This window comes from Cavia porcellus, unplaced genomic scaffold (genome assembly GCF_034190915.1).
Source record: "Cavia porcellus strain 051 isolate PalLab524CR breed Dunkin Hartley unplaced genomic scaffold, mCavPor4.1 scaffold_33, whole genome shotgun sequence".
Taxonomy (NCBI): domain Eukaryota; kingdom Metazoa; phylum Chordata; class Mammalia; order Rodentia; family Caviidae; genus Cavia; species Cavia porcellus.
In genome coordinates this window covers 35332008-35356545 of record NW_026947516.1, presented here as the reverse complement: position 1 = coordinate 35356545, position 24538 = coordinate 35332008, and the positions used below count along the sequence as shown (strand labels likewise).

General features: G+C 33.0%; 1 protein-coding gene across 17 annotated transcripts in view; it reads left to right on the top strand.

The window, feature by feature from the left end:
• Positions 1 to 24538, top strand: part of Dmd (dystrophin) — a 2110831-nt gene that overhangs the window by 1397795 nt on the left and 688498 nt on the right. For all 17 annotated transcript variants that reach the window (XM_063242792.1, XM_063242803.1, XM_063242804.1 and 14 more), the window contains one exon: positions 14686 to 14850. In XM_063242792.1, coding sequence (XP_063098862.1) covers positions 14686 to 14850 — 165 coding nt within the window. The remainder of the gene's footprint in view (positions 1 to 14685; positions 14851 to 24538) is intronic.

The window sequence follows — 24538 nt, the reverse complement described above, 5'->3', positions numbered from 1 at the left end:
AGTGTTGGGGATTTAAAAAAAAATCCCTTTGCCAAGGAAACATGAATTATCAGAATTTGTGCTTGAACCTTTATTTACATGTTAAATCCTTGGTACCCCTTAAAACAGCCCTAAAATTCAGGCAGAGGAAAACTTTTTACTGGGGTGGGGTGGGGGCTACAACTTGTAAGTCACACAAAACACGGATCAACCCTACTTTTCTGTAAAGGTCCAGATGGGAAGTATCTTAAGCTTTGCTGGTCATAAGGTCTCTACAACTGCTCAGTGCTGCTCTTAACATGCTAAAGCAACCATAATACATAACTACATGATAGTGAACAGGCAGGGCTGGGTTCCAGTAATATTGATTTATGGATACAAGTTTGAATATTATGTAATACTCCTGTGTCATCTGTCTTTTGATTTTTTCCAAGGGGATATGGAGATGGGGGAAGATGGGAGGCAGGAAGGGAAAGGGATAATGATAAGGATCAAGATGCAATATGTTTTCAGGCCAATTCCCCACAATGAATGCGTTTATTATGTATTGCCAACATATACTAATAAAAGGGAATGCCTAAATAAAATACCAAAACAAAACAAAAGAAACATAAAACCGTTTTTAGTGCTAAAGCTGTGTAAAACAGGTAAAATTGGATTGACCCATAAACTGTTATTCACTGTCCTCTGTCCTTCGACTCTAGTCGAAATGGACTGATAGCAGCAATGCAGACAGAAAACAAACTTATTTTGTCCCTGACTTCTGTTACGGGTTTTCATTTATTCCAAATATACCAAATACTTATTTTCTTCTTCAAACTTCTTTTCAGGCTCACAGATGTGCTCTCCACCCTACCCCCTCACTGATCTTTTCTCTCTGGATAACAGAAGATTCCCCCCATTGAAGGTTTTATTCCCTTTCCACATATTATCTGCACACCTAATAAAACATCAGCTTAACATATGCCAGCACCACCTTCTCCTATTATGTTCAAAACCAATAAACACTCGCCCTAAGCATCACCATTTCCAGGAGTACATGCTCTATATCATGTTATTCTTTTACTTGTGAGTAAGATTAAAATTCCCAAGACTATTGATTTTCATCTTTATTAGTCACATTTCATTTACTGGATGGTGCAATATACATTTGGCCTCATGGTGTAAATAGCAATACTGCAACTGTTTGCAACAATACGAGATGCTATACAGAAAAAAATATGAATGTGAAATATGTACAATGTTGTTTGTTACAAGAATGCATTTTAATCTTGGGATTTGTAAACATCACAATAAACTAATTCCATTCTGATGAGGGTGAAGAAATAAGACTCCTCTGTCAGCATGGTGATTTCCTTTCTCTTAGGGAATGAGTTTTGGAAAAGAACTTTTCTAGCCAGAAAATGTTAACAATAAAAACAATTCATGGTTATGTCATCGAGATGTCAAATTGGTGTACGTGATTGAACACCCTTAAATTATTTTCTAAGAGTTTTGCTATAACTTTAAGAAATCATAAAGATTAACTGGCCTTTTGAATGCATAGCTGCTGAATCAAGTACTGTAGTATGGGCTTTACCAGCATTTTCTAACTCTGCTCTCTAGTATAGTTATACTTTTGAGCACTGGAACTGACTGAAACTGAGGAATTTATTTATAGGTTGTATGCAATTTGGTTAAAGTTATATTTAGATAAATTGCGTTTTTATGTGGAATTTCTAAAATTAAAGATATATGGTCGTGTGGTATATTTTCCCTTTTTGTTTCCCTTCAAGTATGATAACATATAAAAGTATAAAGAAAGAAATTATTTTCTTTCCTTCTGTTATTTAAAAAGGTATTTTTTATTTTAAAGAAAAAACTGAAACAAAATTTCAAAACAAGATAATTAGAATGTAACAATAGTTAATACACTGCTTATTGTTATGTTTAAATTAGTTACTAAGAGGACAAGATACCTGCATTTTATTGTCCAAACTATATTAGCACAAACATTTCTTTTCAGTGAACTAAAAGAAATTAGTAATATACCTATCTTAACTATACATATACATGTATATATATATATATATATATATATATATATATATATATAATTTGTTGCAGCTTCTCACACAAGGGAGACAATATAATGCTTATACATGAGTCCAATTTATTTCACTTATGAGTATGGTCTCTAATTGCATCCATTTACCTATAAGAGCCTTGAATTTACTCTTCCTTATTGCTGAGTAGTACTCTACTGTGTGGAAATGCCACATCCTTTTTAACCATTCTTCATTTGATAAGAATTAGGATTGTTTCCAAGATCTAGCTATTACAAATTGTGCTGCTATAAATATGGATGCACATATATCACTGTGGTATGATGTTTCTAAATGCTTCTGGGAAGATATGCAGCAGAGAAATAGCTGGGTCAAATGGGACCTCCACTCCCAGTTTTTTTGATTTCCGCAGTGGTTACACCAGTCTGCATTCTCACCAAAAGTGGAGAAGAGTTCCTTTTTCTCCATAGCCCCTCCAGCATTTGTTATTGTTTGATTTCTTGATCTTGGCCATTCTTTCTGGAGTGAGATGCAATGTTGTTTTAATTTGCATTTCTTGAATGACCAGTGATGTTGAACATTTTTTCATATGTTTATTTGTCATTTTTATTTCTTCATCTGAGAAGTATGTATTCGTCTCAGATGCCCATTTTTGGACTGAGCCTTTAAATTTGGAAAATTGATTTTTGTTTGTTTGTTTCATTCCTTCTTGTTCTCAATAGTAATCCTTTGTCTGAGGAACAGCTGGAAAACATTTTTCCTACATTGTAGGTTGTCTCTTCACTATTTGATGATTTCTCTTGCTGTGCAAAATCTTTTTAATATGATGTGATCTCAGTAGTTGATTATTTGTGATAGTTTCTGTGCAATTGGGATTTTATTTATAAAGTCTTTGCCTATACCAGTGTCTTCAAGGGTTTTACCTATTTTCTCATTCTGCAGATTTAAAGTTTCTCTTTCAGTACTTAGATCTTTGATCCATTCGAAATTTAGTTTAGTGCATGGTGAAAGATATTGATACAAATTTAATCTTCAGCAAATGTGGAGTCAGTTTTTCCAGCACCATTTATTAAAAAGGCCAGCTTTCTTCCAGTGAATGCATTTGTCACCTTTGTCAAATATAAGGTGGCTTAATATGTCTGGCATTGTTTCTACATCTTCTAGTCTGTTCCCTTGATCTTTGGGTCTGTTTTGTTTTGGGGTTTTTTTGCCAGTATCATACTGTTTTTGTCAGTAGCTTTATATTATAATTTCAAGTTAGAGATTGTAATGCCTCCTGTTTGTGTTTGTTGCCCAGAATTGCCTTTGCTATTCTCGTCTGCTTCCAGGAGAATTTTAGGATTGTTTTCTCTAATTCTGTGAGATATGCTAGTAGAATTAAAAGTTAATTTTTACAGCCACCTCAAGAACTTAATTATCAAGGTAATATTATTTCTCATGTGTCCTATATAGGGGATCAAATTACATACATCATAGCTTAGTGTTCTTTGAGTTTTGATAACAGAAAACAAACAAACAAAACAAAACAATTAAAAGCAACTTTGTCTAAAGCTGCATAGGACATTTAGTCTATTATTAGTCAGGCTGCTGTTAAGGTTTCTAAAAGCATAGATTTCTTGATGCAAGCAAGAATAAAGTAGCTCTTGTTTTAGAGTGAGTACAACTGGCTTGGAAGGAGAGAGAAAAATACAAGGTTAATTTGTAAGAACACATTCTGTGCAGTGTGTATGTCCCATATAAAATTACATTTTGACTTCTTTGTGAGTTTTGTTGTCCTCACAGTTTAAACAGTATGTGATCAAAATCACATTATGTAGCAAAGAGCATGTGGGTAGGTGGATAGTTAGGTGGGTATAAATCCCTATCAAATCCATTTCAGAAGATAAATGAGAGCTACTGATGTTTGAGTAAATCAATTTCACCAATTCTCTTCACTTGTCTAATATCTACAGGAGCTGTTACAGGGCTTGTTACTTACCTTTAGGACAGGTTTGAATCAAAGTGAACAGTCAAAAACATTTTCTATGTACTGTGTGTTTTATTAAGGATTTTTAAACCATAAAGTTTGTTGCTTATACTGCAAATTAAGAACTTAATGAGCAAAAATACTCTTCACAAACACCAAGGTTTATTGAAAAGCCAATATGATTTTAGTAGGATAATAAGGATAGAGTACTCCAAGGACTTCAAACCTATTTATGATACATCAAATTTTACTGACTTTGAAATCTTGCTACAAATATTTGTTTACCTCATTGGGTATTATGTGTTTGGGATCTTTAGCAACAATAACAAAACCCAGGTATAGTAATGAAGTGATTATGTAATAAAATGAATATATATTGTGATTTGATTCTGAAGACTGCACTGTTATATTCATTTAACTTTTTTACCAATATATAAAGTATAGATTTGTAAACATGGTAATAAAATACACATAATTCAGCTATGCTCGATGATAGACTGTCTTAAGAATGATTCAGAATTGGTCACTGTGAAATGTATAGACTTACAATTTTAATGTATCGACTTGTAATATATAGACTTACAATTTTAAATGCCTGATGACCTATAACTACAATGTATTTTCCAATTTTACATTCATTATTATTTTATTAAACTTCTCAAGGAAAACAAAATAAATGACTTCCTGCTGAGAGATATTTTACCATGAGACCAGTTATAAAAACTTATAGAACCTTGTGCCTGGGAACATGTCTTTCCAGTTTCTGATTCTCCATTTAATTTAATTTATTGCGGTTGTAAAATATACAAGGTGAGATAAGATCTTCAAATATTTCATGCTACAAGTATTTGGCTCAAAAGAAGGTAATGCTCTACATACATTATTTAATTTATATTGCTAAATTTTGGCACTTTCCATTTTTGGTTGGTTGCAAGATAATATTTGTATAAGATGCATTCAGGCTGTAGTGTTATTTAGCTTTTCTCAAGGTAGAAGGGTGTTGGTATTGGAGGTTTATACTTAGTCATGCAATGAACAAATGCATTCAACTAAAGAAACAATAAATTTATAGACAATAAGGAAGTTTCTCGAAACAAAAGTATTTGTAAACAAGTATTTTTTGAAATAGTTACATGAACGATGTTATTGTCGATACTATTTCCAGTACCAGTGTTTCCAGTGCTAGAATCCATGACATCAGTGTAACTGACAGACATTGAGCACATGTCCCTTAGTCCTGTAGACTGACCAGATTGTATACTCACATTCTTGGGTCCCTCAAATCTGATTTCATCAGTTCAGCTGCCTGGCAATGTATGGTATATCTAGTAAACTTGTACATTAATTTGTGGACTAAAAGAACAAACTTAGTTAAAATTTCACATGTGAGAACACAAGCACTTTTAAGAGAGTTCTGCATTTTTAAATTTAAATTAAATTTTAGCTGACACACACAAGTTGTAACTACTAATGAGGCACCACACAATGTTCAATGTACACATGTATATATTGCATAATGTTTCAGTCAGGTTAAGCAGGTCTTTCTGAAAAACATAAATGATTTTTTATGCAGTGCATGTATTAACTCCTTTCTTTTAGTTTTTTGAAATGTATAATACATCATTGTTACCTGTAGTCACTCTCCTGTGCAATAGCATACCAGAACTTTATTTTTTATCTAATAACTTCTGTTGAGAAATCTGTCCCCTCCCCCACTCTCCCCATCCTTTAGTATATACATTCAACTTTCAACTTGGATATGTGTATAAGAAACTTCTCATATATGTAGCTTCATTTAATATACTGATCTCTAGTTCCAGCCATTATTGTCACAAATGATAGGATTATATTATTTTTTAAACAAACAGTATTCTACATTGTGCATGTTTCCCTTTTTTTGTCTATTCATTGGTTGACGGACACTTATTTTGTTTCCATTTCTTGGCTCTTGTGAATAGTGGTGCAATGACATGGGAGTGCAGATGCTGCTGGAACATACTGGTTTCATTTCTTTTTGATATACAACTAGCAGGGAGGCTTCTGGTTCATATAATGATTGGATTGTAATTTTTCTAGTGAACTTCCATAGTGTTGTCCATAATAACTATACTATTTTACATTCTCACCAGCAGCATGCTGTGCATCCTCACATTCACTTCTTTCTTTGTCAGGTAATAGCTGTTTTACCAGGCATAAGGTGATATTTACTTAGCATTTCATTTTAATTAGTGATGAGCATTTTTCATATGACTGCTGGCCATTTTATGTCTTCTTTTGAGAAATGTCTATTCAGATTCTTTGCTGTAGGTTTATATTTATATGTAAAATATCCACAGAAATTTAGTGATGCAATTTATATGTAACGTATAGCTTTTTTGAAGTAATAATTATATAGTGCATGTTTTTGATGGGATAGAAGTTTTTCATGATGTTTAAATAAATACAGTATATTCTATTTTTGGAATATAATTTATTCTATTTGGGAGATTTTATTTCAGGTTTTTACTTATGTAAGTGACAAAATGGAATAGTCTTGTCATACGTCTCTATCTGTAGATCTCATATCCTCCTGGGAAAATATTAGCATTGAATTTGCAAGTGGATCGAATTTAATACTTTCAAGACTTTTAAAATAGTTTCATGTGATCTTGTAAATTTAAGTGTGAGAGATACATAGAAAAATACATAAATCATAAGAAATTGATGGATTTCTAAAATGTCACTTAACTCTACTACTACCACTCAGATTGAGTAGTACATTCACATCTACAAATTTTGTATTTTATGTATTAGTTAAAAACTTTTAAAACTTTGAAAATGAATAAGTTACAACATGCCTTGTTTCATGCCCTTCCCTGTTACTAATTCATTTCTATACACTACTTTATTTGGTTATCTTTGAATCCGGAATATATAGAATCATCTAGCATGTATCTTGTGTTCAGTGGTCTCTTGTTCAGTGGTTTTTTGTGTGATTATTACATAGTGTTGCATATGTTATAATCTGTTCACTTTTTTCTTTGTATTCCATTGTGTGAATATATCACAGTTTATCCACTGTTTTAATAAACATGACTTGTGTCTAATATGGAGTTATTATGAATAATGCTGATATGATAAATGTGTCCTGTGCATTTTGAATTTGCTTAAGAGTAGAATAACAACATGATATATGTAAATGTTTGGATTTGGAATTACCCAAATACAATTGCCCAGTATGCTTGTACTTTTTATCCTCACCAACACTGTATGAGAATTCAGTTGTTCTACATTAAATGTATTTTTTAACTTTTTCTTTAAATTTTCCAGTACATGTAAATTAGGTATCATATTATGTTTTCTTCTGCAGTCCCATGTGATTAGTGCCATTTTATATGCTTTTAGGTGATTTTTTAACAAAAATCTTTGCCTTATCTTTAAAATTTGGTGGGTTTTTTTGTCTTGTAGATACAATGATTCCTTGATTACAAATTATTTGTCAAACATACATTGTGACTATCTTCTTCCAATCTAGGCCATGTAATTTCTTTCTATTAGCAATGTTCCTTGATGAGCGAATTTTCATTTATCAATCTTGGTCTTTATGATTAATATTTCTTATATTTTCTTTAAGAAATAATGACCCTAGGGCCTGGGGATTTAGCTCAGCGGCATAAGCCCCTGCCTTGCAAGCAGGTGGTAGTGAGTTCGGTCCCCGGTACCGATAAAAAAGAAAAAGAAAGAAATAATGACCCTAAAATCACTAAGGTATTTTCTTCTGGAAATTTTATGGTATTGCTTTTCACTTTGAGGTATACAAACAATTAAAAATTGATTTTTCCAAGTGCAGTTTCCTCTCTGATTTTCAGAGAGGAAAAGTCAGCATTCATTTTTTCAAATGAATTTTTTCAGCATTTTTTCAAATGAATATCCAGTTAGCCTTGTACTATTTATTATAAAGATCTTATCTCTATTTAACCTAAGTGATATCATTATCATAGATTCAGTAACTACATAAAGTTTGTTTATTCTTATGTCAGTATTACACAGATGAAATAACAAATATCAATATCTGGTTGTAAACATTTCAAAATTTTGTTATTCTTTAAAATTTTCTTGGATATTACTGGCCCTTTGCAATTCTATATAAATCTTAGAATTAGCATGTCAATTTACATTAAAAACTAGCTGCTGGAATTTTGATTCAGATTGCTTTGAATTTATCGCTTATTTGAAGAGTACTGATATATTTTCAATAATGGACCTTCTGGTCCATGAACAAGATCTGATGTGCTATTTAGATTTTCTTAATTACTTTGCAATATTTATAGTTTTTCAGGATAAAAGTTTTGCTCTTTTAATATAAGTTATCAATTTATTCCTTACAAATATGAGAATTTATACTCCAACCAATGTCATAAGATTATTCATACTCTAGAACTTAGTCATATATCTTTTCTAGAAACCAATATATTGTACAGATAATAAAATATTATTACTATTTAAATTTCCATTTTATTGATCAATTATTGTTTGAGATTTTCCTGTTTATTGCTTATGTATTTTTGTCAATTTATCCAGTATTTCAACAGATTCTCTGTTTTCTTATTCACTGAAAGATCTTCTTATATACTAGACTATTTTCTCTTTTATCTAAGAGATGTGGCGATGATTCCTAATTTTCATTTTGTTTAATGCTTTTGATTTCTGTATGAATAATATAAGCATATATAATGATTATTCATTTTCCTTTCTAAAAGACTTTCATATACAAATATTTTATTTTAGTTGTCATATTTTCATAATTCACATTTTAACTTTTCTGGAATATGTTTTTGTGTTAATGTAAAGTCAATATTTAATATTAGTTTATTTTTATTTATCAAACAGATGCATCTTTTTATCTCAATACTAAAACTTCCACAAAGTAGAAATTAACATTCAGAAGTATAAGCATAAGGAGCTACTCTTGTGTGAAAAATTAGGTCAAGAACCACAGGGAACGTATTGTATGAAGACCATGATTTTATAATGCTTAAAAAGATTATTAGAAGAATTATACATTTTACTAGGCAAATATTCGTGTCTATATTTTGTTGAGAATAGGAATTAGTAAGCATAAAAGTAAATTATTACTTTTTGCCAGCTATGCAATGGGCACAGGACTAACCTCAAGAGCATATAAAAAACACCAAAAATTTAGACCCCTCAAATTAAAAGATCCCATCAAAAACAAGGTGACTGAAATGCACACTTCTCAGAAATACAAATGGCAAATAAATACATGAAAAAAATACCCACGGTTGCTGGCCATCAAAAAAGTGCAAATTAAAACTACACTGAGATATCATCTTATCCCAAGAAGACTTGCTATCTTAAAAAAATGTAATAGTAGCAAATGCTGGTAATGGTTTGGGCAGAAACAAACTCTACTATATTGTTGGTGGAAATGTAAACTAGTACAACCACTATGGAAATCATTGTGAAGAGTCCTCAAAAAGCTAAAAGTAGAAATTTCATTTAACCCAGCCTTTTCCCTTCTAGGTTTCTTCACAAAAGAGTTAAAATCATCAAAACCCAGGAATACATGCATAGTGATGCTTATGACAGTCTATAATAGCTAGATCTTGGAAATGGCATATATATCCATCCACAGATACATGAATAAGGAAAATATGGTATTTATACATATTAGAGTACTAAGTTGTCATCAAGAAAGATAAACTTGAGACATTCATAGATAAATGGATGTAGCTTGAGAACATAATGTTGAGTGAAGTAAATCAGACATACAAGTTTAAATATCGCATACTTTCTCATACATATATATATATATATATATATATACACATATATGTATATGTGTGTGTATATGTAAAACAAAGGAAATAAGTTCTCATTTCCCCAAAATTACATACATTAATGCCTTGGCTCAAAAGCATGTCTGTAAATACTTCAGTCCACATACAGAAGCTTTCAGCAAAATTTTGCTCCCATTCACAAACTCCACTTCGGGTGATGAACAGAACCCAGCTATCTTCCCTGCAAAAACGCAGATGTGGCACTCTTCCCCAGCATCCTGGAACAAATTGAATTAGTAAACGAAAATATCACTGTGTTCTGTTTTTTAAAAAAAATTTAGAATACTATTTCAGTATATTTCAGTTTGATTTCCTATTATTATCTGTTTATCTGCCATTATTTCTTTTTGGTAGGAATCTTTTGGGTCTATGTCATACCGAGCAACTACTTCGAAATAATGATACAGAATGCAATAACTTTTGTTACTCTTTATTATTTGCTTATGAAATATGTGCTTCATTTTTTCATAAAATAAAAAGAAAAAAGGAAATTATTTTAAAAAATAAGAAACTAGCGCACAACTTACTCCCACTCCATATCGTAAATTATTTACGCTTGTTATCTTTTGCCATGAATCATGCAGAACAAGTCAGCAGTACTAGAAACATCTGAAGATAAGGAAAATAGTGCACAAATTATATGTTAGAAGGATTTACTCCCCCCCACACACAACCACCACCACCATCATTAACTGAATGACAATGTCTTAGGAAAATGATCAAAGCATTTTTGACTGATGACTTTAGATATGCTATACCATGTTAACAATGACTCATTATTTAAATATAGAAAGCATACTTTCTCAGTAATAGTTTGCAATAAGAAGAAAAGCTAATAACTTCTTTTTAAGTTAATTTATTTTTTTGCAAAAGTAATGTATGATCATTGTTTAGAAGTATAAAAGCATAGTAACAAATCTTTTACCCACCTGCCATCTGTTTTTCCTGACAAAGCATTGATTTCACCCCCAGAAATGTATGTAGAGAGTGAATTCCTAGAAGGCAACTTTCTAGGACAATAGCAATGGTTGCATGCACTTGACTTACACTGTCAAGTGCTCTACCGTAAGCAGTAACTGAATCTATACATGCCTCCAGTCATACAGAAGAATCTGTGTTTTCTCATTGCCTTGGCAGCAGAGTACGTTTTCAAACTTGAGTTTTTGCCAGTACAATAGACAAAATTCTCATTTTCACTTCTTTCATTGTGACCAAAGCTAATATTCTTTTCATGTAGTTAAAAATCTATTGTTATATTTTTTGTGTCATATTTTGTTCAAATTTTGGGGGGCTGTTGGTCATTTCCTTATTAATTTTTAGAAGCTCTCTAATGTATTAGAAAATTAGCCTCTTATCTGAAATTGGAGTCACAAAAGTTTTTTCTCCAGTTGTCATTTGTCCTTTGACTTTTTTGCCTGTGGATTTCTTGGTCATGCAGAAATCTCTAATTTTTATATAATCCAGTTTACCAATGTTTTATTGATTATTTAAAACTGTTTAACTTGAGGGTACAATTTTATTTTATTTTCTTTATTTTTTTGTCATTTACTACTGAGGCTCAGTACTGCTCTTTACCCTGAGAAGAAATTAATCCTGAATTTGGAAATAATCTTTAATTAAGCAGGTAGTTAGTAAAGGTCTATCATGTATAGGAACCCAGCTTATGAGGAATCAAAGCTCAGCTAATGTAAATCACATATTAAAAAGAGTGAAATAAATGGCATGATGGTGGGAAACACAAGTTCTATGAAAAACATGCCTAATGCCATATCATATTTAAGGGGAAAATGTCACCTTATTATAAACTATTGTTTCATTATTCCAGATATTAGTGAAATCTTCATTGCACTGCTTTCTGTCAGGCAGTATTTTAGCTCTATAACCAGGGAAGCATAGGTTGTAAGGGTGAGAAGGAAACAAACAAGCTTAGTTAAATGCTACACAGATTTCTATGCTTATATTTGAAGCCTAAATGAAATGAGAACTATTTTGTGATCAGATAAAAAGAAGTTCATAGCTCAATTTTAGAGATTTTAGAAAAATATGATGGCTATTATCTCTGGTAGCTCCAGAATCTAGAGGCTCTTACATGGTGTTATTTGAAGCTGTAAAGTGCCTTTTATATGTACTTGCAAGTCGAAAATGTTCCAATAAAAATAAAATGTTTAGTTACCTTCTTCCAAATGCCAGGAAAATAAGGCAATGGCATGATTAGATTATGCATTACAAGTATAGAATTACCCCTGTGGTATAATCTCTCCCTCTCTCTGTCTCTGTCTATCTCTGTCTCTCTGTCTCTGTCTGTTTCTCTCTCTCTCTCTCTCTCTCTCTCTCTCTCTCTCTCTCTCTCTCTCTCTCTCTGTCTGTCTCTCTCGCACACACATACACACAAACACATACACATGTATATACTCATAGATATTAGCACCACAGGTGTGGTTATTGATTTGAACTCATAAAATACAAATAGACCCAATTGATCTAATACTATGTTACTGTGTATACTTTGCTTTATAGCAGGATATAAGTCAGACAAATCAGATACAGCTTCATGATTCATTATCTATGGGCAACCATTCAGGCTACTTGAGTAATGTGCTTCTTTTGTTCTTTCACCAAGAAAGACAGGTCAAGACATGTAAAGGTCACCTGAAATAGGAGCTGCAAACTCTGTCCTATCAATCTTTTTTACCATTTCACTCACAAAGTTACAAACCCTGTATTCCAACTTGGTGCTCCCAAAGTAAGGTTCAGTACCATACGACAAAGGGCAGACTCAACATTTCCCATTCATTTTAACTTTATCCTTTCCAAGGAAACAATGCTGGGAGCCTAAGGTTAGTTCTAGGCTGGCTCGCTTCAGCCCTGGCTAGATGTTAACCCTTTGTCCATGTACTCACCTGCATTTTACACAGCACATGGAGTGGTTTTACATTATGTTTTATTGACCATATTACTTACATGTAACAAGATCTTGTGTAAAATTCCTTCCCCTATAAATTAATTGGTGATTTTGTCCATGAATGCTTTTGTATGTCCAATTAAAGAATGTAATATTTATTAATAAATTCATTAAAAAGTATCGAAGCAATAGTTCCAAAATACGTGCTATTGTTTAGCATGTTAGTTTACTTGTATATTGCATGTTAGTATACTTGAAGATTAGTATATAGACGCCAGTGTCTTGATGTGTTTATTCAGTTGACCTTTAAATTTTCTCTATTTCTTTTTATAATATATTATTATATAGTACCTGTAACACTTTTATTATATATATATATATATATATATATATATATTTTATATATATTTTGTTTTTTTGAGACACAGTCACTCACAATGGGTTTGAATTCATGGTGATCCTCTTGCCTTAGCCTCCTTAGTGCTGGATTATAGGCTATTCATTTTACAATATATCATTATATTCATATTATCAGAACAGTGTTGCTAATACCCTAAAGAGTTGTTGGTTCATATCTATATATTTGTTTTTTTGGTACTGGGGATCTAACTCACAACCTCACACTTGCCAGGCAGGCGCTTACGCCACTGAGCTAAATTCCCAGCTATTAATGCCATTTTTGTTTGTTTGTTTGTTTTTGGTATGGGAATCAAACTCACAACCACGTGCTTGCAAGTCAGGCACTTATGCTACTGAGCTAAAGTCCTGGCCCACATCCACATTTTGTTACTGGATAGTGGTTTTAATTCTTGATATTCTGAAGATAAGTGCTTTACTTTTGCTAATCCTGGCTCTATCGTTCCATTCATGCTTGAGCTACAGTTGCTAATATTTCATGGCTCGTTATTTTCACTGTCATGCAGAATATTATGCTAACCTATTTTTTATGTATTTCTTTATGGAATCCTTAGACATTATCATTGCCCCCTGTCTGTAGAAGAGGCATGGAAAGTAAAAGAAAACTTGATTTAAATTTTAGGCAAGAACTAGAACAGTATTTAAAGCCTAATTGTAGACCTTACAATATTTAATATTCCATCATTCTTCTTCTTAACTATTTAAAGTTTTTCTGTTCCAATATTATCAACTACATAGAAAAGTGGTATAATTGTATTACACATCAGAGACTTGATGGGTAGATAAAAGAAGGCAATAAATCTAAAATCTCTAAGCATGATGCTTAGTATATAAGTCTTTATAGTAATACAAATGTTCTTTATAATTTCATCCTAATCATTTGCTTCTGGTTTATTTGGCTAGACTAGGGATCACAAGCTATAGCTCCCTAAAGTGCTAACTTCACCAATTTTCTATGTATAGCAAAGATTTTATCATATAATTTTTCTTAATGTAAAAGGAAGCTAGAAACAAGGCAAAGAAATTATTGCTGTACAAACAAAAAATATAGTTTGGTTTGGTTTGAAGTTTATCACACTCTTTAAGTATAAATCACCCATTTGAGATTAGAAAACCTATGTTACATAATTAGCACTGATGATAAATAACATGACTTATTTTGCTTATAACTGAAAATGCAGTATGACTGGTATATAATACATAAAATACCATTGTGTTAATGATATTCATTTAGAAGGTATTCATTTACACTTATGAGTTGGGGTTGGTTAAGCATTTGTGTAGGTGTGTGTTTTGAATTTCTAAAAAGGCATTACTGGTTTTAAGGTATAGAATTTTTGTGGAAAAATATAATTGCCAATATTTTAATTAAATCTTAACGTATAATAAATGTAAATATTAATATCATGCTAGTAATATACCAAAATCAGCAAATTTCTATAATATATTATGATGAATAATTTTGAAAATACTTTTTTGTTTTTTTGTTTATACCATGATAGTCATTTATCGTTTGTTCATGTTTTCCCCTCTCAGGTTTCTAGAGCTTTACCTGAAAAACAAAGAGAACTTGAGCTTCACATAAAAGACCTTGGGCAGCTTGAGGAACAATTAGATCATTTGCTTTTGTGGCTCTCTCCTGTTAGGAGTCAGTTGGAAATTTATAATCAACCAAATCAAACTGGACCATTTGACATTAAGGTAGGACTTTCTGCTTTATATATCATTTCCTAAAAGGACAACAGTATCCCAGGTTTCATTATCATTGTTTTCACTGTGAAAGAAAAATTAGTTGTTTAAGTACGGTAAGGAGGACTTTATTCAGGACATCCTGAGAGGTTCCTGCAACAGAGTTTTGTTACAAGTTGGTGAAATTAAGTTAAACACTGAATAAAGCATGGGCAAGTGGGAATTCATAGCTCAGAAACAGAATGGGGACCACCAGGTGAAACGTAACTATTAGGAAACATCAAGAGTGAGATTAGATTCTACCAACCTAACAGAATCCTTGTTGAAAACAGGACAAGGTGATCGCACATCACCTGGCAGTATTGTAGGATAAGGAACAAAATCAGATATTGAAGTTGATCTGATACCAAGAGTAAGGGGTTCTAGCTAAGTTGATTTAGCATGGTTCTTTCCTAAATGAATTTTTATACAGATACCATAGCCTTAGAAGAAGTTTTAGAAACCTGACTAATGTTTGGGCAAGCAGAAAATCTTTGCCATCATTATTATTGTTATTATAATATTTATTATAATTAGAGTAGCATTTTTATTCCATCATTTACTTGAAATTTCTCCACTAAACTCATATCTTAGAAAGGATGCAAAATATGTTCTATAATCTATTCTTCATCCCTACTTTAATTACATGTAGTACATAATTGTAGATTTCATGCTTAAATTGATTTTTATCTAAATTTCTTAGAATAAATTTTAGGAAAGATGTATTCAAATGAAGATGATGAACAAGTAGAATGCTAGAGGTGTTTGGTTCATTTACAATGAGTTATATTTGCAAAGTGTACTTCATTCATTTTACCTTACTTATTTCTGACATTTGTACCTACTATTCTGATAGCTATTCCCCAAGAGCAGATGCCCCTATAGAAGTCACAGGTAAAAACATCATTTGACCGATATGGAACACATTCTGCTCTATCAGTGGCATAGTATTGGATTGAGTCTGACAATGACACTCCTAATCAGCAACAGCCATTACCCAGTGACAAATTTTGTTAGCATTAAGAAAATATACAAACAAATAGTAACACTGCCTACAATTAATGGTAAAGTGCAGATCTTGACACTAACACATGATTTCTGATGTCTGAGTTACCCTGCATGTGAGTCATGCATGGTCACAAGGAGCAAAACTTTATAGTGTACAAAATATGTTCAATTCAGAGACATAATCAGTTCTAACATCCCTTCAGTTTTTTCATTTGGCTAGAGCATAATGTCCTGAGAGCTATTTCACTAGTTCATATTCACCAGGGCAGCTACATCTCAATACTGATGCTTCTGTACTCCATAAATATTCCAAACAAGGAAGTACAGTTACTTGGACCAATATACAGTTTCCTCAGCCAGATTCCCAATTATCATGGATCCAGTATATTCTTAAAGTCTTTGATTTAGTATTGCAAAGAGGAATGCACATAAACTCTTTCCCCTCAACCAGAAACGGCTTTTTGTTAATTCACAGCTAGAAGCGTATTCCTCTCAGTTCAAATATAATATCTCATTAAAATGTGCCTCTGCATTAAAATAATGAAGTATATGCTCACTGTTAGCTATCGTTGTTTGTGAAATATATTTAAAAGATAGGATAACAAAATCCTCTGACACAGATATATTCTATTGATTTATCAAAGTAACATTAGTCTTAAGTCTATGCTCCCCTCAGAATGGTTCTCACATATTGAAAACATTGGGTCTTTTCCATGGACCATCATTCTCTGCCAAATGAGTCTCTCCAATTTGGAGTGAAAATCACCCTTAGCTGTGCTAATGAATTATTGCCTTTATAAAGTTCTGCATCAGTAGCCTCACTGCTGTGTGTAGTTAGAGAGTCATGCTATCCACCTCCTATGGTTCAGTCTGCATCCCTAAGGAAGAGGCAGCTGCTTTTCCCTTGCAGAAAGGCCCTTGGGCTTGGCCTTAGGTGCCTCATCTAAGTGTTTCATCTCTGGAGTTCAGATTTCAAAAATATTCCTTCAGTTCCCCCCCCTTCGGCTTATGGCTGTATCCAAGGAAGATAAAAAGAAGATAAAACCATATAGATATAGATATAGATATAGATATAGATATAGATATAGATACTCACATTACACACACACACACTATATATATAGTGTGTGTGTGTGTGTGTGTGTGTGTGTGTGTGTGTAATGTGAGTATTTCTCCCAATAATTCTCAAATCCCCATCTTATAATTAGGAAATGGTGGCCTGTGTGAATAATTTAATCAGTTACCTAGTTCTTTATTCCCTGTTGTCCAGCTTTTCTCTCTACTTTCTGCCTAATAAATGATTTATTAAGATTAGAGTTCTTCTGCTGTAAGGTACAAGATTTTAAGTCTTTATAGCCTGCTGCAGCTCTCTTCTTAAAGAGATTAAAGTGTTTTTTTCAATTAAAGAAACACAGGAAAAATGTGTTTTTTTGTGCTAAACTTTAAACTTCCAAAAACCAGAACAAAAAAAGGTTTTAACCATTTTTGAGAGTATATGCATTTTTAACACAAAAAGAAACATTTAAAAAAATCAGCAATGAGTTAATTCAAATAAAACAGATGTACAAAGAGCTAGGTAGGTCCCTATCCCTGTTTTCTAAATTTTAGGAAACTTAGATTTGCTTTTCCTGGTGGTGGTGGCCATGGCTCCCTCTATAGCAAAGGACCCGAAGCCCTGCCATTCAGGTCATTTGTTTTTTCCAGCCCAACTCTGAACACCTGTTAGGAAAAAATAATACCCTCTGTGATCCTACGTTTTGCCTGCTTAGCACCTCATGCTTATTGATGAAATGCAGCTAGCTGTGTAATGAAACCCAAATAAAAAAAAGAGCCTTAAGGGCTCTGTTCTAATACATTGTTTATGCTGGAGTGAAAATTGACTGCACATCGCTTGGTTTGTGCAATTTACTCCCGAAATATTCCTATTCAGGAAATCCTGCAAATAGCAGTATTCATCTTGAAAATCACCTCACAGAACCCTTAGCAAGCTGAGAAACATAATCAATGAGATCGTGAGATAGAGGGTGAAAATTAGGCATAATCACAGCCCTTTCCATCAGTCAACCCACTAGAAGGCATGCCTTTGAATTTTGATTTTGAAATGTACTCTCAATTTAGACATAAAATATGTTGATTTCAGATTTCACAAATGATAATTGAATGCTAACATCCAGGGACCAGTTTAGAATTTCTATAAAGGGTCTTATGTTTTTAATCTTTAATGAAGGCTTTCAATAATGAGCTAGAGGTATACTATTTATCTGAAATAAAACTGTCCACCTACTTCTTTTCAAACTTTATTAAAATATGAGTTGGAGGAATACATCATTTAATATTAAAGTTTCCTGCCTGAAATACTTCCTTATTAATGAGATGAGAGTTTCAGATTTTGTCTTCCCCTCAAGAATAACTTTCTTTCTCTAGTCTACAATAAACACAATATGCTACTCTCCTTGCTCTTCCTTACTATATAAGAGATATAATTGTCCATAATGTCAAATCCACATAGAAGTGACAGAATTATAATGACTGACCATTAAAGTAGCTGAATACTAAAAACTCTTTGCCTTATGTGTTCACATAGCTATGAGTATTACCATAGAAAATTTACACTGGATAATGGAACAGGTAAGAAAGACTATTCAAAACTTTTGCAATGGAAGGGAGAGATTGGACTCAGTTCTACAGAAGCAAAAGATAGGAGAACTTTTAAGTGCTAGGCGAATTAGTGGGAAAAACTGTACGATGTTGGGGGGGTTGGTCATTGTAATTATACCATCCATATTTGCTAATTGAAGCTTATTGCAGTTAGATTCTTATCCTCCCAGAGACTGGAATATAGGGCCACTAACTACCTTGATGAGTACATTGCAAAGCGGTGAATATTGGATTCTTAAGAAAGACTCTCCTGGAGAATAAAATCAAGATGCTGGGAGATTTACATCCCAAAAAAGGAGAGAAAGAATGGATAATAGATGAATTTTATAGGAAATTCTTTATGGAACAGAAAATTCAGTCAGAAGATCTGGGAGAAGTCTGTCTCAAGTTTAGTCACACTGAGTGTGGTGATGGTAAGGACATCCTTATCAATTATTCTTTTTGTTTAGGGAAACCAGGTTTTCCCAACGAACAACTTGGGAGAGCTGGATCATACAGCTTATTTCAGCAGCTTACTGTTGTTGAAGGACTAGTTGAACCAACTCTGAGACTTAGAAGGCATTCAACACAATCCATCAGGCATTTCATGAGGGAGATTTCTATGAAAGTAAGACAAACAAAGACTAATGGTCATAACAGATCATAAATTCAGATTATGGTTCTAGAGAGTATCCAGTCAAACAATTCTTACATGTTGGGCTGGAAGTGTCTGTAGATGGTGAAGTTGGCATGGTACTGGCAATATGGTGGAGTTCTTGGTTTTCAGATTAAATGCTTTCAGTGATGGCACAGGAATTAGACTTCAGTGAGGTCATCTACAACCATGGGTATTTCCTGGAACAGAGCATGGAAGATGTGGATGCTTCATGAACTTCTGGAGTGACATGCACATAAATAGCTACAGGCAGGAAAGTTGTCGATGCATAATTTGCTACAGTGGACTCCTTTATGGTTAATAGCAAGTCAATCAATGTTAGCTTGCAGGGCTTCTGTAGATTCTGTAGTGAAAGGGCAGCTACATTCCAGCCTAGAATCTCAGTCAGAACTGGGCAGTCAGGTTTACTTCTGCCAAGTCAGGAGTGTAGAGGAGAAATTGGAAAGGTTAATTTGAACAGTGGTAGGCAGATATTGAAGAGAGTAGAAGAGTCAAAAATTGGTAAAACTTACAAGGCCTGTAAGACAGTAGAATCCAGTCCAATTTGCAGATAGGTAAGAAACCAGGCAGTTTACAAAGAAATGCAAAGTAGTTCAAAGAAAAGTAATAAGACTAGAAGCTGATAACTCACAAGAGTGCGTATAGCTTCTTAATGAAATACAAAATTTATTGATATTTTCACCTCCCTTTGATAGGAAAACTAAAGATTATTCTTACTTAAAAACATAAATAAATCTTTATTTATATAGGTCGAGTAAAAATGATAATTGATCATGAAGGCCTTTTTATGTTTACTGATAGGTTTTATGTCAAGATGAGTAAGTCCTTGATACTTACTGTACAACATAGTAGCTATTGTTAACAATACTCACTGGGCTTGATGATGCACACCTGTAATCCCAGCACACCAGAGGCTGAGGCAGAAGGATCACCATGAGTTTGAGGTTACCCTGGGCTATATAATGAGTTCAATGACACTGTACAGTGAGACCCTGTCTACAAAAAGAAAAAAAAAAACTGTATTGTATACTTAGAAATTTCTTAAAAGGGCAGATTTTATGTTTAAGTATTCTTGTAGTGGTAAATAAGGAGAGAAGAAACTTTTGAAGTAATGTCTAGGTTTGCAGTGTGTCATGTGATGACATTGTATATTTATCTCTATGCTCATTAAGTTGCACACATTAAATATGTATATTTATGGTTTTTCACAACTTGATAGTTTGAGTGAGGTTAAATCAAGTAAAATTAAAAAAAAACAATAAAATACCTTTAAAGTGGAATTTCAGAGGCTTTTTAAAAGTCAAAATTAATAAGTCAGGCCAAAAAGCTTGCCATGAGTTAACCTACCATATATTTAGATTTGCCTGAATTATTCCATTATCCTGGTCTTGAAAACACCCTACTATTCCTGGACTGCGATAAAGTAGCCCTCCTTTCTCAGCTATGGCTGAGAATTCTATAGGCAAGGTAGCATGCCTTTTTTACCAAGAGGCTTTGTAAGCATTGGCTTTAAGAGCCAGTTGTTTCTTTTTTTTTTTTCCCAGTACCTGGGATTGATCTCACGACCTCATGCTTGAACAGGCAGGCGCTTGTGCTGCTGAACTAAACACCTAGCCTGGCATTAGTTTTACAAAGTGAACTATAGTTCCTTAAAACTATCTGGTCACATCCTGATTCTATGCATAGAATTCTGGAAGAGGATGTGCTAGTCAAAGGATTGATTATATAGTAAGTCTTCTTGCCCATGTCTGGTGACAAGGAGGAAAGATAACTCTATTGCATTGAAAATAAATATACTCAATAAGAGTCTCTGAATTTTAGAAAGATCAGACAAGGATGAAAGGTAAACAGTCCAGGTATGGTGGTGCATACTTGTAATCCCAGTACTCTGGGAGGTTGAAGCAGGAAGGTTCCAAGTTTGTGTACAGCCCAGATAACTTACTGACTTAGCAACACCTTGTCTCAAAACAGGAAAATGAGTAAATAAATGAAGGAGTAAGATGTGGTTCGGTGAAAAGGCTTTGGTTTCACTCTCCAGTACTACACACACAATGAAAAAAAGATAGTGGTACTTTCGTTTATAAATTTAAAATCTACTTATTTGACCATCTTCAACATTTTCTATTGTAAAAGCAATATACTTGAGAGCAAATGATTTATAAATAATTTGGCTTATGATTCTAGAAGAGAGATTTATTTGGCTTATGGTTCTGGAAGCTGAAAGATTCACGAGGATGCTATGTCATACCCTGGTGGAAGGCATTATAAGACGAGGGAGTCACTTTTTACCTGATCACCTTTCAAAAGTCCCATTTCTCAGCACCATTATACTGGGGATTAAGTTTCCAATAGATGAACTTTGGAGACCACGTTCAAGCCATAGTATTGCCAGTTTTCATGTAGCTCAGCGTATCAAGTAAATTTATTTTTAGTATTTCTGTTCTTATATAGTAAAAAAAATACTCAAATATTTCAAGTCATTTCACCAAGCTTTCACGTACGATTTGACTTGGAGAAAGCAAAATATTGCAGGTTGTAAAAAAAATGTTAAAAATTTGAATACTTGGCTAAATAAGATCATGGGTCTATAAAATAATTCATGGCTACCTGTTTATACAAAATGATAACAAAATGTTTCAGGAATATATGTATAGGAAGCTCTAAAACTAAAATCCTTTTAGCTTTTGCAAAAGTGAAATTATTGTTTTCTTAAATAATCAAGAGCATGATAAATATCAATTTAAATGAAGAGAAGTTTTTCTGGTAAGACATTGACTGTTTCCTTGACAGATTACTCCAAAGGTAAATAATATACAATTTTTTAAATCATAATTTTTTTGTCTTTTTCCTTTTTATCGGTACTGGGGATCGAACTCATGACTGCCTGCTTGCAAGGCAGGTGCTTATGCCGCTGAGCTAAAACCCCAGCCCTAAATCATAAATTTTACAATCTCTTATTAAAATTAAACTACTGTAATAGAGGATTGAATATAGTTAATTGGCAGATTCATTTTTTGTATTTAATAAGCCATCATATTTGCACCTTAAGTATATAAAATTCTAACTAAAAGTCAGGCTACTAATTCAAGGAAATTTCATTTTAATAAAGAGAAAATTTAACTCTTTTCTCATGAGTATATTGTTGACACTACAGCTCATTTTTAAAAGTTTACAAAGCTTTAGCAAGAGGCATTATGGTAACCATTGTTGATAACCTTGTACTCTGTTTTTACATCATGTGCTATTGGTTTTGACTGACAGCTTTGTTTTGCCATATTTGACTTTATTCTCTTCCAAAAAAAGTAATAAGAACTAAGGAGTAATAAAACCCAAAATGTGTAAATTGTGTTGTAAAAAAGAGAGGGAAAAAAAGTGCTCTAAAGGATACAACTGCAAGTTTGTTTAGGGGTGTTAAATAGATGACCATATTAATGTTTTTGGTTGATCATTGAACACAACTGTTTGCAGTCTCACTGTTTGAATGTCCACTTTGTATACTTTGATACTGTGACTTGAGCAACTATCTCTAAGATGATAACGTGTCATCTATTAAGTGGTGATTTCTTACTGCTTTTTTTTTGTAGTTCTGTATTACTTGTACCCTTACACTGCTTTGTTTTGTTTTGTTTTTTTCTCTTTTTCCTGTTAAATAAAATTATAAAAAATTTTACAAAGTTTTTAAAAGTTTATAGCGTGTACTGCCTATGTGATATAAGGAGGAAATTTTTTAACAAAACACATCCTAGATTCTTTGTGTATTTTACAACCAAAGTTGTTTCCTTTTATGCTTTTTTTTCTAAAAGTTTTATTTATGTACACTGATTATAGTTTTTTTACTTTGATGACTCATTTTTCAACAAGAAACTGTCATATATGCATTTGTGACATACTAGCAAAGATTATCAATGAGTGTGCATATACCCTACTCAGTATGGGAACTAAAAATTCTCAACAATATTTGCAGAGTAAACTTTTTAGATTTTCTATTGCCCTGACACATAGTCCTACTGAGAGCTGACGTTTGGATGACTGAATGAGGGGTACATAATGACCCTCCAGTGTGTACAAAGCCCATCTGAGTGTATAACATAGCTTGTTTATCTATAGTTGGGGCATTTTCAGTCTCTGGTAGGTGTTCCTGGTGTTCCTGAGTATTTGCTGAGCCACTGTGAGGGCAGGATCATAACTCTTGAGAAAATATAGGGAGTCGAAGGACTTCAGTAAGGAGAGAACCATTTGGCAAAGACGGACAGATGGCAGAGATGGAGAAAGGATTTAAAGAAGGGCACAGTGTTGAATTTGAAGAAGCTGAAGGAATATCCAACCAAGTTGGTAAAAGGAGGAAAGAGGAAAAGAGGTGACAAAACGAGAAAAGTTTTGATGGGTCAGAATAAGCAGGCTATTAAATTAAATTGTCACCAAACTGAAAATTATCTTTACCAAAATCATGCTAACAAGGAGGAGAGCAGAGCCAGTGCCATAGTGATGGAACTTGTGGTTCATAGGAACCTAGAGAAGAATCAGATGAGAGAATTTTCAAGGGTGATATGAAGGACCAACGTAAAAACAACAAGGAAAAGGAAAGCATATTCTCTACAGGAAAAGAGACATAAATAACAAAGGGCTGAACTTTAATCAAATGAGATCTCAATTAGCGCTCTCCATGTTCTAAACCAATGTGACCTATTAAAGGCACCTGGAACTCTAGTCAGTCTCAAGAATATGCTCAGAATCTTCAGACTCAAACTGCGTCCTTCGCAATTCCTCTGGAACTATGGAGGCAAAGAACATGGAAGAGTTGGTCTAGAGCACTGATATGAAGTTGGACTCACCAACAGATTCCTAATCAGTCAGTCCATAGTATTGTCAGTGCTCAAAAACTTTGTCAACTCATTCACATCAGAATGAAATAATTTCCACTCAAACAGTTTCTCCTTTTAGACAGATGTCTACTACCTCAAGTTAAAATGGGAAAGATATCTTATTTCATTATTTTTTTTATTTTTAAAGAGAAGTGTTGGAAAAACAGACAAGAGAATTACCTTCTTATTTTTTTATCTTTTTCTTAGAAAAAGTTTCAGTGTTTTTAATTGGAGAATAGAATATGAGTATGGTAATGAAATGTGTTATGAAAATAACAGGTAAATGTTATTGGACAAAAAGGAAAATTACCCTCATTTTCTATGCAACTAGAAGGATATTTATTGAATGTTAAAAACTTGCCTGAGTTCTTCCTACAGTATAATTCTGGCCACCATAAAACCTAGAAGCTCATTGAAATTTGTGACTAATTCTATATTTAGTTGATTTAGATATTCACTTTTTCATACGAACACTGAG